This window comes from Phascolarctos cinereus, unplaced genomic scaffold (genome assembly GCF_003287225.1).
Source record: "Phascolarctos cinereus isolate Bilbo 61053 unplaced genomic scaffold, phaCin_HiC Scaffold_726;HRSCAF=1367, whole genome shotgun sequence".
NCBI lineage: Eukaryota > Metazoa > Chordata > Mammalia > Diprotodontia > Phascolarctidae > Phascolarctos > Phascolarctos cinereus.
In genome coordinates this window covers 39,817,061-39,836,587 of record NW_027556098.1, presented here as the reverse complement: position 1 = coordinate 39,836,587, position 19,527 = coordinate 39,817,061, and the positions used below count along the sequence as shown (strand labels likewise).

Sequence of the window (19,527 nt, the reverse complement as noted above, 5' to 3'; positions counted from 1 at the left end):
GTCAGTATGTGTCACAGAAGTAAGAGATGAACTCATATCTTCCTGAGTCCAATGCCATCCATCAGAACATGATGAAAATACCTTTTCACTGAGTAATATGTAATGATGTTTTATAACTGTATTGAATAAGAAAGTTACTTGTGTCTTAATCACTACTTTATTACAAGGCAGTCAAAAGGAATGAAATTCAGTAGGTCTAGAAGGCCTGGGAGTAAGAACAGGGGTTATGGGAGATGGGGAAATGCTACAAGACCATTTGCAAATTTCCAATGGCAGATCAACAATGACCTTGAAGTTGGGGCAGCTAGGTAGTGCAATGCATAGGGCACCAGCCCTGGAGTCAGGAGGACCTGCGTTCGAAACTGGCCTCAGATACTTGACATTTACTAGCTGTGTGATCCCGGGCAAGTCACTTAACCCCATTGCCTAGCCAAAAAACACCCAAACAAAAACAAACAAATAAAAAATGACCTTGAAGTAACATCAATATTAATAACAAAGAAAAGATTTACCTCTAACTTTTTTATGTCCACAATTTTTGTGCTTAAAACCACTGATGGGGAGACTGAACTAATTAGGTGTTTCAAAATATCTTTGAGGGTTTTGGATAGTTCAAGTGTCTCAATTATCTCATCCTAGGGAAAAAGGAAACATCATTATCAATATTTAAAAAGCAAACAGGGAAAAAGCATGCAAAATATGCAACTCAAATAACCACGATATAGCTACAAAGTGAAATCTGGCATCAGATTTCTTCCATTTGGGTCAAAAATGACATAGAATATAAAAATGTTATAATACAGCTTGACCTTATTTTTGGAAGGTTAAAAACAGTATCATAGAATTATAGAATTGTAAGGCATCATAGAAATCATGTTTATGGAGGAGGCAGAAGGATACAGGGAAAAAGGAGTTAAATTCAGATTCACAAGACCTGGGTTCATGTTTATGGAGGAGGCAGAAGGATACAGGGAAAAAGGAGTTAAATTCAGATTCACAAGACCTGGGTTCATCTTCTGGCTTTAAAAAAGTCACAGTCTCTCTGGATATAAATTTCCTCATCAATAAAATGAAAGGTTTGGAACAAATGACTTCAAAGGGTATTTTCAGGTTGAAATTGTAGGGCATCTTCTTTGTGATCACAGGTACCCAAAAACAAAATGGGAAAACTCATAATTTTATTTTAAGTTGTTTCATAGATTTTGTTAATGTGAGGTCTGTAGCATACTTATTCCCAGGGATATCTTGCACAAAAGAAGTGACACATAAGAATATGTATAGCTAGAAATTAGATGGTTTGGGTTAATAACAAGAATCAAGGATAATAGACACTTCAGACTCAGAAGAAGACAATGACACACAAACACCTACATGCAAAGCCTCAAAGAAAAATGCAGATTGGAATCAAACCCAACCAGAATTCCTAGAGGAACCAAGAAAAGATTTTTTTAAAAGAACAAAAAATTATTTTAAAAATCAAATAAAAGCTACAGAGGAAAAATTAGGAAAAGAAATGAAAGCAATGCAATAAAATTATGAAAAGGAAACTAACAGCTGGGTCAGAGAAGCACAAAAAATACTGAGAAAAAAAGTCAAAAAACTGAACTGGCCAATTGGCAAAAGAGGTACAAAATTTCACTAAAAAAAAAAAGCTCCTTAAGAATCAGAATTGTTCAAGTAGGAGTTAATGACTCCATGAGATATCAAGAAACAATAAAACAAAGTCAAAAGAATAAAAAAAAACAGAAGAAAATGTGAACTATCTCATAAAAAATTGACCTAGAAAATAGATCTAGGAGAGATAACTTACTAGATAACACCTTTCAAGAAATTATCAAGGAAAACTGTCTCAATATCTTAGAACCAGAGGGTAAAATAGAAACTGAAAGAAACCACCAATCACCTCCTGAAAAACATCCCAAAATGAAAAATCCTAGTAATATTATAGCAAAATTCCAGAACTCCAAGTCAAGGAGACAATACTGCAAGCAGCCAAAAAAGAAATAATTCAAATATTATGGGGCCACAGTCAGCATAACACAAGTAGGATGATCTGGTACTCCCATCTCTTTGAGAACTTGCCACACTTTGTTGTGATCCACACAGTCGAAGGCCTTAGAGTAGTCAGTGAAGCAGAAGTAGATGTTTATCTGGAACTCCCTTGCTTTTTTCCATAATCCAGAGATTGTTGGCAGTTTGGTCTTTAGTTCCTCTTCCAAAAACAAGCCTGCTTTTCTGGTGATTCTTGGTTCATACAATGCTGAAGCCTAGCTGGAAAAATCTTAAGCATAGTCTTATTGGCGTGTGAAATGAGAACAATTGTTTAGTAATTTGAATATTTCTTGGCATTGCCCTTCTTTAGGATTGGGATGAAAACTGATTGGCCACAGTTGAGTTTTCAAAATATTGAGTACATTTGAATCGCATTATCTTTTAGTATTTTAAATAGCTCAGCTGGAATTCCATCACCTCCACTAGCCTTGTTGTTAGCAATGTTCCCTAAGACCCACTTGACTTCATTCTGCAGGATGTCTGGCTCTAGATCAATAACCATACCATGTGGTTTTTGGTGATGTTAAGATCTTTCTTCCATAGTTCTTCTGTATATTCTTGTCATCTCTTCCTCATCTCTTCTACTTAGGTTAACTCTCTACTATTTTTGCATTTTATCATGCCAATTTTTGCATGAAACATTTCCTTAATATCTCTAATTTTCTTGAAGGAAAATCAAAGGAGAGATTAATAAAATTGAAAGCAACAAAGCCATTTAACTAATAAAACTAAGAGATGGTTTTATGAAACAAAATCATCAGTTAATTTGGCTTTAAAAAAAAACAATACCAAATTACCAGTATCAAAAATGAAAACAGTGAATTCACTACTAATGAAAAGGAAATTAAAGCAATTATGAGGAACTATTTTGCCCAATTGTATGACAATAAATTTGACAATCTAAGTGAAATGGATGAATATAAAATATAAATTATTCAGATTAGAAGAAGAGGAAATAGAATACTTAAATAACCCTATCTTAGAAAAAGAAATTGAACAAACCATAAATGAACTACCTAAGAAAAAATTCTTAGGATCAAATGGATTCACAAGTAAATTCTATCAAATATTTAAAGAACAATTAATTCCAATACTATGTAAACTATTTAGAAAAATAGAGAAAGAAGAGATCCTAATAAACATCTTTTATGGCACAAGTATGATGCTAATAGCTAAACCAAGAAGAGCAAAAACAGAAAAAAATACAGACCAATTTCTCTAATGAATACTGATGCAAAAAAAATTTAAATAAAATATTAGCAAGGAGATTACAGCAATATATCACAAAAAAACATACTATGACCAGATGGGATGTACACAAAGAATGTAGGGCTGATTCAATATTAGGAAAATTATCAGCATAATTGACCATATCAATAACAAAAGCATCAAGAATAAATACAGAATAAATCAAAAATAAATAGAGAAAAAGCTTTTGACAAAATAGAAGAATCATTCCTATTAAAAACATGAAAGAGCAGAGGAATAAATGCAGCTTTCCTCAAAATGAAAAGTAGAACCTATCTAAAATCATCAGCAAACATCTGCAATGTGGATATGCTAGAAGCCTTCCCAACAAGATCAGGAGTAAAGCTAGGATGCCCATTATAATTTCTGTTATTCAAATTTTACTAGAAATGTTAGCTATAGCAATAAGAAGGAAAAAAAATGGAAGGAATTAGAATAGGCCGTGAGGAAACAAAACTATTACTCTTTGCAGATGATAGGATGGTATACTCAAAGAATCCTAGAGAATAAAATAAAAAAATTACTTGAAACAATTAACAACTTTAGCAAAGTAGTAGGATATAAAATAAATCACATATGTCATCTGGATATCTATGTATTGCCAACAAAGTCCAGCAACAAGAGACAGAAAGACAAATTCTATTTACAATAACTGTAGACAATATAAAATATTTGGAAGTCTACCTGCCAAGACAAACCCAGGAACTATGTGAATGCAATTACAAAATACTTTTCACACAAATAAAGTCACATCTCAACATCTTGAAAAATATTAATTGCTCATGGGTAAGCCGAGCCATTATAATAAAAATGATAATTCTATCTATTAATCTATTTATTCAGTACCATACCAATCAAACTACCAAAAAATTATTTTATAGCACAAGGACATCAAAGGAATCAATGAAAAAAATGTGAAGGAAGATTGTTTAGCCATAACAGATCTCAAACTGCATTCATTATAAAGTGGTAATTATCAAAACAATATGGTACTGGCTAAGAAATAGAGTGGTGGATCAGTGGAATATATTAGATATTATAGTAAATGACCATAGTGATCTAGTATATGATAAACCCAGAGATCCAAGCTTTTGGAACAAAAACTCATTATTTGAAAAAAACTGCTGAGAAAACTTGGAAAACGGTATGGCAGAAACTAGGTACAGATCAAGATCTCATACCATATACCAAGGTAAGGTCAAAATGGGTACATGATTTACACATAAAGGGTAATACCACATGCAAATTAGGAGAGCATGGAATAGTTTATTTGTCAGATCTATGGTCAAGGGAAGAATTTAGAACCAAAGAAAATATAGAGAGCATTACAAAATGTAAAATAAATAATTTGATTATATAAAATTTAAAAGTTTTTGCACAAACAAAACCAATGCAGCCAAAATTAAAAGGAAAGCAGAAAACTGGGGGGAAATTTTTTTATAAGTATCTCTGATGAAGACCTTATCTCTCAAATATATAGAAACAGGACTCAAATTTATAAAACATACAAGTCATTCCCTAATTGATAAATGGCCAAAGGATATAAACAGGCAGTTTCCAGATGAAGAAATCAAAGCTATCCATAGTCATGAAAAAATGCTCTAAATCACTATTGATTAGAAAAATGCAAATTAAAACAATTCTGAGGTACCCCCTCACAACTATTGGATTGGCCAATATGACAAAAAGGGAAAACGATAAATTTTGGAGGGTATGTGGGAAAATTGAGACACTAATGCATTGTTGGTGGAGTTGTGAACTGATTCAACCATTCTGGAGAACAATTGGGAACCATGTCCAAGGGCCTATAAAACTGTGAATTCTCTTTGATCCAGAATATTGATCCAGAATATCCCAAAGACATTTTTTTTAAAAGGTAAAGGACCTATTTGTACAAAAATATTTATAACAGCTCTTTTTGTGGTTGCTAAGAATTGGAAATCAAGAGGATGCCCATCAATTTGGGAATGGCTAAACAAATTATGGTATATGATTGTGATGGAATATTATTGTGCTATAAGAAATGACAAGCAGTATGATGTCAGAAAAATCTGGACTCACACAAACTGATGCAAAGCGAAGTGAACAGAACCAGAATGCTGTACACAGAATAGAAATATTGTGCAATGAAGAACTGTGTAATGACTTACTATTCTCAGCAACACAATGGTCTAAAGACAATCCCAAAGGACTTATGATGAAGCATGCTCTCTGCCTCCAGAGAAAGAATTGATACTGTCTGAATAAAGACTGAAACACACTATTTTTCTTTCTTTCTTTCTTTCTTTCTTTCTTTCTTTCTTTCTTTCTTTCTTTCTCTTTCTTTCCTTCTTTCTTTCTTTCTTTTTTTCTTCCTTCCTTCTTTCCTTCTTTCCTTCCTTCCCTCTTTCCTTCCTTCCTTCTTTCCTTCCTTCCTTCCTTCCTTCCTTCTTTCCTTCCTTCTTTCCTTCCTTCCTTTCTTTCTTTCTTTCTTTCTTTTTCTTTCTTTCTCTCTCTCTCTCTTCTCTCTCTCTCTCTCTCTCTCTCTCTCTGGGATTTTTGCATTCATATTAATTAATTTTCTTTCTCTATTTTTGCTCTTCCTGGTTTAGGTTTCAGCACCATATCTGTTTCATAAAAAGAGTGGTAGGACTCCTTCCTTCTCTATTATTCCAAATCATTTATTTAATATTGGAATTAGTTTATCTTCAAATGTTTAGTACAATTCACTTGCAAATCCATCTGGTCCTGATGCTTTTTCTTAGGAAGCTCATTTATGGCTTGATCAATTTCTTTTCTAAAATGTGTTTATTTAGATATTCTATTTCCTCTTCTATTAATCTAGGCAATTTATATTTTTATAAGCGTTCTTCCTTAATTTGTTAAATTTATTTGCATATAATTGGGCAAAATAATTTCTTTGATTTCATTTTCATTAGTATTATATTCACTCTCTTCATTTCTGATGCTAGTAATTTGGTTTTCTTCTGACTGTGAGCTTCTTGATAGTAAGGACGATCTTTTGCCTTTCTTTGTAGTCCTGCAGTTAGCACAGCATCTGGCATATAGCAGATGCTTAATGAATGTTTCTTGACTATTTCTAAAGGTTTGGAAGTGAATATGAGGATAGAAATGGAGAAAAGAGTTTAAGAGGGTACTAAGAGAAGGGAAGTTATAATGCTCAAAGAACTCAAAGCTGAGAGTAGAGAGAACCCTGGATGTCCTCTCCAATCTCTGCCCTAAAGAAGGAAGAAAAATGGTGAAATATCACATACACAAATCAGACATGCCCTTTCTTGTACAAAACTGGAAAGCCGAAAAGCCACCTTCAGATTTGCTACCCAATGAGTTAATCTGATGCAGACTTGGAAGATTTGTAACATCCTCAATCTCCAGACTTCCTGAGGACTGGAGAGAGTTTAGGAAACTATTGTCTGATGATTTTGATCTCATCACTACCTTTGGAGGCAATGCCATCTGTCAAAAGCAAAAACAGCAAAGACAGGAGTTGAAGGCCTGATGACTGAAGAGATCTGCAACACCCACTCTGAGACAGGTAATCAGATAGGTAGATAGGGATCAGAAATAAATAAAAGGCCAGAGGACCAAAATGAGGTTAATAAGTAATTAATAAGTAACTGAGACTTCCTAATTTGAGAAAAAATTCATAAGATGTAGATCTGGACAAGATCTTAGAAATGATCTAAGCCAAGCTCATTTTTATAGAGTGAGAAATTGAGGCCCAAAGGTTAAATCCCAAGGTCACATAATTGCTATTACTTTGGATTCAAGATCCTCCCAGATACCAGCCCTGAACAAATCAGGAGTGAAGAGACCCATTCTCTTGACTAAAGCATTAGGAGAAAAGAATGGAACAAAGTTATAAGGAAAAGTATTCTTGAACAAAAGGAAATAAGCACTATTAAGGTTAAAAATACAAACTGAAAATCACATTTGATGTTTGTGGGCATTTCAGTTTGTGGGGAAATAATTTTTAAAAGATGTTGGTTGAATAATTTCAAAAATATGCATTTAAGATTAAATTAGCTCTTATATAGTCCTATATTTGGCAAAAGTATATATATTTACAATTATGTGGTTCTATATACATAAGAAAGTTCCAGAGAAAGGCCTGTAGTGCATATGAGGTTTGAATACGATAAAGAAATTTAAATTATATTGAAAACAAAAACAAAAATTAGTGTTCATGCAAAGGTCCATTCAAATCAAATTACTTTTCCAGTAAGCCACATTGAGTAGAAATAATAAAAAAGGAAAATAATATTTAACATTTATATAACACTTTCATATTTACGAAGTGCTTTACATATATTTTCTCATTTGATTTGATCCTTACAACAACTTTAGGACATGCTATTATTATCCCCTTTACAGATGAAGAAACTGAGGCTGAAAGAGGCTAAATGACTACCCCAGGGACATACTGTATGTGTCTGAAGCAAGATTCAAATTCAGATCTTTTTGACTCAGAATCTATGTTGCCAGGGGATTAGCAGAGTGAGTATAATGGAATGACAAAGATGAGAAATAAGTTAACCATAGCCTTAAAACCATGATAAAATGGATGGAGACATCATGATACAGTAGATCAAATTCTAGATTTGGAGTCAGGAGAGACATGAATTCAAATCTTGCTTTAAATGATCTCTAACTATGACCATCAAAAAGTCAGAGTCTCCATTTTCTCAGCTGTAAAATGTGAAAAATGTTTGTACTACCTACACCTACAGGACTTTTTAAAGAAAAATGCTTTCCAAATTTTAAAACACTAAACAAATGTGAGATGTCGACGATGATAGGAGAGAAGCCAGTTATGTTATGGATTAGGAAGGAAGGGACTGAGGGATTGAAGGTCACATTGAGGGCAAAGCACAAGTATATTAAATATTTCCTAATGCAATTTTCCATCACAGCAGCAGGACTGGTCCATGGCTAAACCTAAGTTAGCTGGATAAATATACATGAAGCAGACACAGATTATCAGTCTACAAGTGGTGACATCTTAGCAGCATAATTCTGTGATATGAGATATGTTGAAAATAATAAAAACTAACCTCCTGTATTGCTTTAGGCTGGATTTTTATATTTATCTCTGAAGCATTGAGGAAGGACCACTTTATCAATATGTCTTCTCTTTTCTCTTTCATATGAAGTTCTAGCTATTAATAAAAAAAAACTGATTATTAGGATTTATGATTTTACGGTCACTGTTTTAGCAAAAGTAGTTTTCAAATCAGTAGTTTGGTTCCTCATAATACATTATTAAATTTGCCATGGAAAGAGGGAAAAAACATTACATTAAATACTACTTAAATGGAATGGATACTTAATTTTTTTCTTACCACCCTCACCCTTCACATTCAATTAATTTCCAAATTGTGTCAACTGTACCTCTATATATCACATCTGTCCTTTTTCTTTTTCTCTATTCACATGGCTAGCACCTTAGGTCAGGCCTTCATCATCTCTGTTCTATTCTAAGGCAATAGCCACTTAAGTGGTCTCTTTGCCTCCAATTTCTCCTTCTTTCTAATCCACCCTCTTTGTTGAACTGAATTAGAGAAATAATTGCTATAGGTTCATAATAACTTCCTATCATCATTCATCTTTCCCTATAAGTCAAAGTGATTGTGTAAAGAAGAGATATTTTAGTTTCATTAATGTAACACAATTAGCAAACAATCATACAAAAGGGCAGATCATTAGGTATTAAAGTCTTTTGAAGACTAGCATTATTTTATGATTTTTCATTACAAAAACATATGAGAATAGGACACAGACCTGCCCCTGGTGTTAATACTAAATCTTTGATGATTGCATGTATATTAGCTATAATGCATATATTATATGTGGCCCACAAAATTCCAATCTGCAACAAAAATTATCAAGGCAGAGCTCCAAACATCATCAATCAATTTATTAGAGAGACAGGTGGCCCCTAATCAGTTGGGTCCAAGACCTTCCTCACAGTCCAGGCCCCTGGTGCTCAAGGAAACTCCTATGACTGCCTAATCTTCAGAAGCAGAACAGTTCCCATGATTGGCTAAAGGCAATGTCCATCAATCACAACCACTTTGTCAGCAAGCCTTTCAAGGGTTATTAACTACAAATCATCAACTATAGGCCATTTCATTGGGACTTTCCACGGCCCATCAGATATTAGTGTTTGGTGAGCTGTTTTATAAGAATCAAAGGAATTGTGGCTTTGAAGCAAAGGTCATTAGGGAGTAGGTGATAGTGCTTCACAGGTGCAGAAAGGCAAATGAATCTTATTTCAAAGTACTACACTTGGAGTTGGGAGGGTTGGGGGGTAATGCATTGATAATTCCTTATAACAGATCTAACAGAGTGTGAATCTATCTGATAAATCAGATATCATTAATAGTATCATCAATACATGGTAGATTCAACAATCATAACTCTTATCCTGACAGCATTAACTAAAATAACTAACTCAAACTTAACTCTACTCTACTTAATTCACTAATACAATCATTGATACCCATGAAATCACATGAAATGAACTGAGTAAATGTTGATTCATTGGACTAGGGGTATCAAAATTATCTTCACATACATTTTTAAATTGTTTTGGACAGCAGACATGATTGTATCACATTGATCTAAATCATTAAAATCATCAGAGGAAACTAGAAAAGAACACATAATTTCCAAGAACGTTGTTGCTCACGACCATGTGAAAACACAGAACATAATGAAGTTTCCCAGCCAAATATGGGATTTCCTTCAAAATGTTCCAACCCTTTTGGAGCAATTTTCTAATGACTTGCATCTCGAAAGAAAAATATGTCATGTTCAAAGTGCTTGTGATCGAAGGGTTCTCATTCCATTTGTCTCTCCCCACAAAAGAATAACAAAATAAAGCTGGAATAATTGATGAACAGGGAAGTCTAAATGAAAAATCTTTCTAAAATGTGTTTGTACACTTTCCTAACTTAATTAAAATGCAATATACTCTATTAAAACCATATTTCTTTGAAGAATGAAGTTCTTACAGTATCTTAGGGAAGTATTTTATGACTCACAGGAATATTCATGTATAAGCAAGAAATAATTGGACTGAATCTGTAATAGACTCAAAATATATCCTCAATGTTACTTTAAAAGAAATTAAATTAATCCCTTATAAGTTTTTCTTTTAAAAAAATTTCCTCTTTTTCCTTAAATATGAGAACTTTAAAATTCCAGTTAATTGAGGATTTTAGGTAACTGAGCTTCTGCTGAATTAGAGACATCTAACTATGCATATATTCATATTCTTATTAGTTTAACTTCTAAGTATAGTCTCATGACAGTATAAATTTGAAAAGATATTGGAGACATCACGGTACAACTAAAAGAACAGTGGCTCTGGTATCAGAGGACTTGAGATCAAGTCACCTTCTGATATTTACTACCTGTGTGACCTTGGCAAGTCACTAAACCTCTTTGGCCCTCAGTTTCCACATCTATAAAATGAGTCTGTTGGACTAAATGGCCTCTGAGGTCCTTTCCAGATCAAGGATTCTGTGAATAAGATGGCATATGAATTAGTAATTACTGACATCCTCTCAATCTGAATTTTTTGGGAGGAAGGAAAGGTAATAATACTATCTATGATTTTTCCAACTCTACATATCTTTAAATTTTATTCATTCATTTTCAGAATCATATCACCTCTACCCCTGATTTTATTTGTATATACATGGTCTCGTCTAGTTGTTCTTTCCAACTTAATTTTCTTGAGGTGATTTCAACTTTCTCATATAGCACATTGGGAATTTAGGAGTTGAGATGAAATGTGGTGATTTCACTGTCACTGGAAATAAGAAGAGTTCACTATAAAATAACTGTAGATGTCTTCCATTTCCATGTCAATTTGTGGCCTTCCTTCCAGTTTTATTTATAAATGCTCCTGGGATGATCTGGCTTAGTTGAGTCTCAAGCCAGGCTTATTTCAGAATTGTTTTCCTCTCCAGCACCATTTTGCGCTGTTTTGTGAGGTGACACAGTTACATCTGTATCTATAAAATAGCTCTTTTAAAAAGATACATGTAAAATAGCTCATGCCCTACTTAAAGCCACATTAAAGCCCTACTTAAAGCCAGCTTTTTTTTGGGGGGAGGTTGGTGGTTTTTTTCTGGTGGGTTGTTTTTTGTTTGTTTTTTTTAAAGATGTATGATACATTTTATATGGCACATAACATATATTACATAATTTGCGATGCTTTCCTTTCATTTCACATAAAGGAGGCATGGTTTGGGAAGGTTCCATGGCAAGTTTTCATGATATGAAAAGAAAAAACACTAAATTTTACCTGTAAATGAAACGGAGATAACTGTACATCATATGACTGACATTTTGAAGCATCAGATGAGGCTGAGAGCACATGGACAATAAACTGAATTGAATCTCCTTCAACATTATAGGATACCACCTGGGGGAGGAGGGAGGAGGAAGCATTTAATTAAAATTTTTAAATATAAAAAAACTTTATAGAGCAATAAAAATCTTGTGTATATATATATATATATATACAATTTACATACTTTTTTTGTTTGCCAGAATTCCATAGCTAGCTGTGAGTTTAAATTTTCTAATCTGATTAAATGTCATAGAGCACTTGAAAATCGGGAAACAGCATTCTAAAATGTCCTCTAATACAGATTAATTTTTTTTTCCCAGAAGTTCAACATGATGATTGTCAAATCAGTTGTTTTGATCCTTCTTCCTTTAGACACACTTACCAGCATGAAGTTTTTTATACATTCCCAGTCAGTAAGTCAATAACTCAATTAGTCAATAAGCATTTATTAAGCATCTAGTATGAGAACTTTATTAAGTGTTAAGGATACAAAGACCGAAAAAAAAAAAAGCAGTTCCTGTTCTCAAGGAGCTCCCAGTCTAATGCGGAGATAAAATACAAAAAATTACATACATAAGCAGAGAGAAAGCATTAGCATTTCCTGAGATCAGGTAAGGCTTCTTGTAAAAAGTGCGTTTTTAGCTGGCACTTGAAAGAAGCTAGGAAAACCACAAGTTAGATATGAGGAAGGAGAGCATTCCAGGCATCAGGGATAGCTAACTAAAATGCACAGAGTTAGAAGATGGAGTATCTTGTGTGAGAAACAGCAAATAGGCCAGTATCACTGGACCACAGAATTAGGGGGTTGGGGGTGGGGAGGGTGTTAAAGTATAAGAAAACTAGAAAGGTAAGAAGGGGTCAGATTACGAAGGACTTTTATGCCAAACAAAGGATGAATGGGGGATGGGGGGTGACATGGTGAGACCCTCATTTTAGAAAGATCAGTTTGACATCTAAGTGGAAGACAGACTGGAGTGGGAAGAGATTTGTAGCAGGGAAACCACCCAGAAAGCTTTACAATAGTCCAGACATTAGATGATGAGGGCCAGTGCAACAGGGTGATGACAGGAGTGGTGAATCAAAGCTAACACCTAGGTTGCAAACCTGATTGACTGGGAAGATGTTAATCCCCTTGACAATAACTGGAAAGTTAGAAAGAGAAGAAGCATAGAGTGTGAGAGAAAATAACAAGTTCAGTTTTTAGACAAATTTACTTTAAAATGTCTATGGGACATCCAGTTCAAGATGGCTAAAGGCAATTGGAAATGCAAATTTGGAGGTTAGGGAAAAGTTTAGGTTTGGTTAAGCAGATCTGATATTAACACTCAGTAAAATCTATTAGTCATATATGCTTTCCAAAAAGAAGTGCCTCAAATCTGGAAATCACAGTTATATAGCTGTTACAGAATTAATTAATTCAGAATATAAGCAATTGTTCTTATGTTGAACTTATACATCATCCTTGCTACATGTATATATTTGGAGGGAGAAAACAAGGAGGAAATAAGAAGATAGACTGGGATAAGTGATAACATGGGAGTTAGGGGAAGAGGGTAACTACCATGATTTATAGGCATAGAACACCATGTTAAAAAAAAAAAAACAACCCTAGTAGAATGCTAAGAATTTAAAACTTAAAGTTATTAGGCATGTTATATAATGAAGCAAAAAAGAATAATTCCAAAATTAATTTATTTAAGAGAACAAACATAAAATGTGAATCTTCTACAATTAAATTAAATTGTTAAATCAAAGTACATATGTGAACCTTGAAGGATTTAGAATTTTTTTGTTATTGCTAGTGATAGATTACTAAGAAATACATACCTATAATGTAAATTCAACCAATAAATAAGCACTTATTATTTATTATTATTATCAGTTATTATTAGAGAGGAATTGTTTTAATACTGGGAATATAAAGTCAATAGTGAAACAGCACCTGGCCTGAGGGGGCTTACATTATCATGGAGATGAACACATGTACATATAAGTATATATTTTATATACAAAATTAACACAAGGTAGTAGTCAGGAAGACATAAAATGTGGCCTCAGACACTTACCAGTTCTATGACCCTGGGCAAGTCACTTAAGCCTGTTTGCCTCAGTTTCCTCATCTGTAAAATGAGCTGGAGAAGGAAAGGGCAAACCACTCCCATATCTTTGCCAAGAAAACCCCAAACGGGGTCACAAAGAGTCAGACATAACTGAAAAAATGCCATTTTTTCATTTGCCGTTACTCAAGTTTCCTATCTGACTTACACCTCTCCCTCTACTTCACTCCTGTCTTTGTTCTTTGCTCTCACTGAGACCTCCATTTCCTCCATCCTTAAGTATTTTCTCAGACTGTTACCCCTTCTCCCTTCTCAATCTCAACTCAGTAGCTGGCCATATCAGCTCTACATTATCAACTTCTCTTGAATCTCTTACCCCCTTGTCCCACTGATGATCCCCTGTCAAAGCTCAGCCTTGAATTACTCCCACCATCTACTTCCTCAACTCCCAATCATGAGCTACTAAATGAAGCTAAGAAAATCTCACAACCATTTCTTCGTACATTAAAAATGTATGTAATCCAACCTCAATTTGTGGCAGCCAAATAGTCCTTTTATTCCTCCCTAATTGTTTTCCTAACTCCCTCCCCACATAAGCTATTCCAAATATCCTCTTCCTTCCTGAAGCTTTCTCACACTTCTTCATCCCCACCTTTCAGACAAGGACCTTGCCTCTTACTTTGCTGAAAAAACTGAAGCCATTCAATGTGAGCTTTCTCTTCTCTCCTTCTCATCTCAAAACCCCATGACTCTTTCCTCCTTTCACCCAGGCTCTGATAATGAGACACTTCTTGCCAAGGCCAACTCCTATAAATATGCACTTGATCCCATCTTCTACTGTTTTCTCTAGCAAACTGCATCTTTAACCATACCCTCTTCCCTTGTATCTTTAACCTCCAACAATTGATTCATTCTCTACTGCCTTTTTTAAAAAATCCGAGTTTCTGCCATCTTTAAAAAACCTGCACTAGACCCTCTCCCCTCCTCCAAGATATAATACTATATTTCTCCTTCCTTTCTCAGCCAAACTCCTTGAAAAAGTTGTCTACACTTGTCTACACTTCCCCTCCTCTTACTACTCTCTCACAGATTCTTTGAGACCTGGCTTTCAACCTAATTATTCAATGGAAACTACTCCTTCCAATGATTCCTTCATTAACCAATCTGATCATCTTTTCTTAGTTCTAATCCTTCTTGATCTGTTACATTTAACTTCCAAACATTCTTCCCTCTTGGAGTTCTTGTCACACTCTTCTTGTTAGTCTCCTATCTATAGGACCATTCCAACTCAGACTATCATTATTGGCTATTAATTGGCTGTCATTATCATAAGTGAACTTTTAATTTCTTTTCTACTGGCTCCAGTACAGCTGTTTTGTTTTTAAAGAAAGTGAGGTAGCCAAGGGAAGCTTTTTTCTTTTGGTGGAATTTAGCGAAGACCTAAAAATTTAACCCAGGTGATTAGTTAATGATAAAAGAATTTCTGGCTCAGTTTTATTTATTCATGATGAGTATTTGCTGACTAGTTGTAAACTCCAGGAGAGATTCTCTAGTGCTTACTGATCAATTTACAAATTTATCCAACAGAGACCTTCCCTTTTTAATATCAGTTCTGTGGTGTGTAAATCTGTACCTTTTCTGTTATGGAACTGGATAATGAGAAGCAGCCAATTGCATCCACAAGCCCTAGATGCATTTTGGAAGAGGTGGACCCTTCAGGCCACCAATGAAGGAGTGGGTTGTGGGTTAAATGGGATCAGAGCTGCAGTCAGGGGCAAGAAACTCATAAAATATTCTAGTTAAATCAACAATGATGTATGGTAAGGCAGGGATTTACTCTGTCTTGGTTGAACATTTACCCACCCTGCTAATTCAGTCACATACTGCATGTTTCAGCCCACTTTCCCCTTAAGCAGTTAATAGTAAAAGAACTTATAAATAGCTTATGAACAAAGCCTCTAAAAGGAAATATCCCCCAAATCCTGCTGACCCTGGCAAGGTGCTATGGCAGGGTCTGTAGAAAGGAAATACCCTAATAAAGTTTGGATGTATCACTTTGGTTTTGTGTGCCTCTGATGCAGTGGTTGCTTTGGTGACCCAGTCTCCAACACTTCCCTTCTGCCTTCTGTAAAAACTCCAACTATAGCCATCCTGCCCTGTCCCATATAAGATGTCTACTAAGGCCACTCATGGTCCATTAGGTTTGTTTGGCTTTTTTTTTTTGTTACCCTAAGACTATGCTCCAGCATATCATAAACCAGTTAAAAAATGCCTCTGCATGTTGATAAGTATGCCTGGCAGCAGCACCTGTCAATGGATATCTGAATAATTTAACATTATCATTCGTATCAAGACCCTTAACTGTGGTATGAGCCAAAGAAAACTAGTTTGACTGGTATGGTCCCAGCCTCCCAGGATGCATGTACACGAAGACTAATAAACCTAGAGACTTGACATTGTCCTCTTCAAACTTCTTTCCAGATGACATAGTTAGAGTTAAGTTCCATATGTTCCTGCCCCTCATTTCTCCTGTTTTATTAGCTAACTTAGAAAACATCCTCATTTCTCTGGTCCCAACCATTTTCCTCTAGGAATAACTCTTGGTGCCAGTCGGCTCTTCATTTAAAACTCTATATAAGTTGGTCTCTGGGACTTCAACTGGAGCATAAAAGCCACTGCAGTGGTTCCACATAAAGACGCTATCCCACAGTGGCCTTCAGCCAAGTGGACTCCATTACATTGTTTGCGCACCCAAAAATGTTCCATGTTGATATTATTATCCTCTCCTTGTAAATAGCACTAAAGTTGTGTTAACTTGTCTTCATCCAAACTCTCTTACATTACATGTAGGTGACCCCCTAGCTTCTATGCTATGCCTTCTTCTCTCCCCTCTCTATCCATTCTTTTTTTTTTAATTTTTATTTTTTAATTTTTTTTTTTTGGCTAGACAATGAGGCTGCGTGACTTGCCCAGGGTCACACAGCTAGGAAGTGTTATGTGTCTGAGGCCGGATTTGAACTCAGGTCCTCCTGAATCCAAGGCCAGTGCTCTATCCACTTTACCACCTAGCTTCCCCCTCTATCCATTCTTGATAACCTCATCAGCCCCCTCGAGTAACTATCATCTCAACAAAGATGACTCCCAGATCTACACAACCAGCTCTAGTCTTTCCCAGGTTTTCATCTCTTAATATCAATTGCCTATTGAATATTTCAAACAGGTTGTCCCGGAGACATATTAAACTCAACTCAACATGGTTAAAACTGAGCTCATTACCTTTCCCCATAAATCCTTCCCTCTTTCAAACTATCATATTTCTGTCAAAGGCACCACTACTCTGTCTCTCAAGTTCATAATCTGAGTATCACCCTCAAATTCTCCCTCTCCCTCATCTCACTTATCCAAACAGTTGCCAAATCATTGTTATTTCTAAAATAAATAAACTTGTATTACATGTCCGCTATGTGTCAGACACTGTGTTTTACAAATATCATTCCATTTTTGTCAATCAGTCAATACTTATTAAGTGCTTACTATGTGCCAGGTGGTATGTACGGATGTTCAGGGAAGACTAGTACCTTTGGTGTGAGGGCTGCTTTCCACCTTTTCTGTCCACCTGATTCACCCAACTCTCACCTGTGGCTTCAAGGAGCTGTAACATGTGCAGCGGCCTCACCCCAGTAAACCATTTTGGCAGACAAGCTAAACCAGGTTGAGGGTAACTGAGCAGTCTCAAACCCATTAGTGAGTTACAGGGGTGTCTACCCCAAGCATATGAAGACTTCCCCCAGCAGAATGGATAGATGAGAACAATTTGTTCCAATAGCCATGAAGGCAGCTGAAGCAGGTGCTGTGGAGTGCTTGGAGTTTGGTTAGACATCAAGACACCAAGGTCATCCACTGCATCCCGAGTCATCACCAGTCATCTTGACTTTTGTCTTGCCATTGGACTTCAATGATTCTAGAAGAGAGAGGGAGGCTGATGACTTCACACAACTCTGCCTCACTTAAATCCAGTTTATGAGTGAGTCAAACAACACCACCCATACCATTTTACCATTTTTACCTATGATAGACAAGTGACGAAGCAGCAGGTATGGATATATTAGGAACTGTAGTCACAACCCTGCACATGGACAGCTCAGCCTATTGGTTCATCTTCTCATTAGACTGAAGCAGCAGTAGGATTCAGCAGTCCCTGGGTGTCTGAGCAGCCTTTTTGAAGGACCACACTAATCATTTCCTGTTGTGAAGAAGGGACTAGAAAAGATGCCCTAAAAATTGTCTGCTACACTCAACCTAACTCTGGCCTGCTTATTGTGACAGGTGGGAATTCTACTCCGTAGTCATAACACAAAAAAAGTACAAAAACTTTTGCGAAGATGATTCTACTCATCATTGGTACATAGAATGTGCACATACTTATGGACAGAATGAAATCCAGTAGACCTGAAAGATGAACAGCTCTTGTTGCAAGAGAACTCAGTAGGTATCACATCCAAATAGCAGCTCTGTGTGAAACAAGGTTGGCTAATGAAAGCCAGCTTAGCAAAGTCAGAGCTGCATGTATGTTTTTCTGGAGTGGCTGCAGTTATGGGGAGTACCATGAAGCTGGCATAGGTTTTGCAATCAAAACTAATCTATTCAATAAGCTTGTATGCTGACCAAAAGGAGTAAATGATAGGCTCACGGCAATGTGATTGCCACTCGTAGAAGAGCACCATGCTACTATCATCAGTGCATGTGCTTCTTCACAATGAACTCTGATGAGGTCAAAGAAAAATTTTATGAAGACCTAAAGACCTTTATATTCAATGTGCCAAAAGAGGACAAACTTGTAATTTTGGGTGACTTTAATGCCAGGGTAGACGCAGATTATCAGATGCGGCAGGGAGTCCTTGGGAGGAATAGTCAGAAACAGCAACAGCAATAGCAATGGTCACTTACTACTGAAGACTTGTGTTTCTCATGACCTTCTCATCACCAGTACTGTCTTCCATTTACCTAAGCACAATAAAAATTCTTGGATGCACCCTCAAAGAAAACAATGGCATTTAATAGATTATGCCATTGTAAAGAGAAGAGACAGATAAGATGTGAGAGTGATGAAGGCGACGTGTGGCATAGAGGGCTGAACTGATCATAGACTTATCCTCTCTGAGGTAAACATTCAAGGCAAGATGACTACCAGAAGACTTACTGTCAATAGAAAAGGAAAGCTCACACCACATTGGCTAGCTCTTCAATGGAATATTCATGGAAGATAAGGAACAAGAGTCATTTAGGATGAGAAGGCATAAAATGAAACACTGGATTTTGAATAAAATCCACCTGAGGTTCAACTGTTGATAGCAAAAATATATTGTAATAGCTAGAAAGGTTAAATCTCTAGATTATTCAGAAAATTTCTTTGTAAGTTTTTTTTTCTTTTTGCTAAGCAATGGGGTTAAATGACTTGCCCAGGGTCACCCAGCTAGTAAGTGTCAAGTGTCTGAGGCCAGATTTGAACTCAGGTCCTCCTGACTCCAGGGCCAGTGCTCTATCCACTGTGCCACCTAGCTGCCCCCAGAAAATTTCCTGATGCAAGGTTTCAGGGTTGTTTTTGTTCAGTAATGGTAAATAAAAATAACTTCAATGTCCAGCTTTAAATACATTGCCCCCAGAGCAAGATATTATGGCTTACCTTCTGGACAGACTCGACGACATTCACAACTGGTTGAACTGCTAGCTCTAATGGCTTTTGAACTTGGTCCTCTTCAAATGTAAGAAATAATGGTCCCTAAAACAGGAAGAAGAGGAAATATG

The 19,527-nt window shown here is 35.7% G+C and overlaps 1 protein-coding gene across 5 annotated transcripts in view; it reads right to left on the bottom strand.

Moving 5' to 3' along the window:
- C2CD2 (C2 calcium dependent domain containing 2) overlaps positions 1–19,527 on the bottom strand; it is a 114,621-nt gene that overhangs the window by 70,488 nt on the left and 24,606 nt on the right. For all 5 annotated transcript variants that reach the window (XR_013482840.1, XR_013482841.1, XM_078146474.1 and 2 more), the window contains exons 3-6: positions 19,406–19,501; positions 11,618–11,737; positions 8,355–8,459; positions 513–635 (exon numbers count right to left, since the gene is read on the bottom strand). Coding sequence is in view for 3 of the 5 variants with exons in the window: in XM_078146474.1 (XP_078002600.1) it covers positions 513–635; positions 8,355–8,459; positions 11,618–11,737; positions 19,406–19,501 (444 nt within the window). In the remaining 2 variants the exon portion in view is untranslated. The remainder of the gene's footprint in view (positions 1–512; positions 636–8,354; positions 8,460–11,617; positions 11,738–19,405; positions 19,502–19,527) is intronic.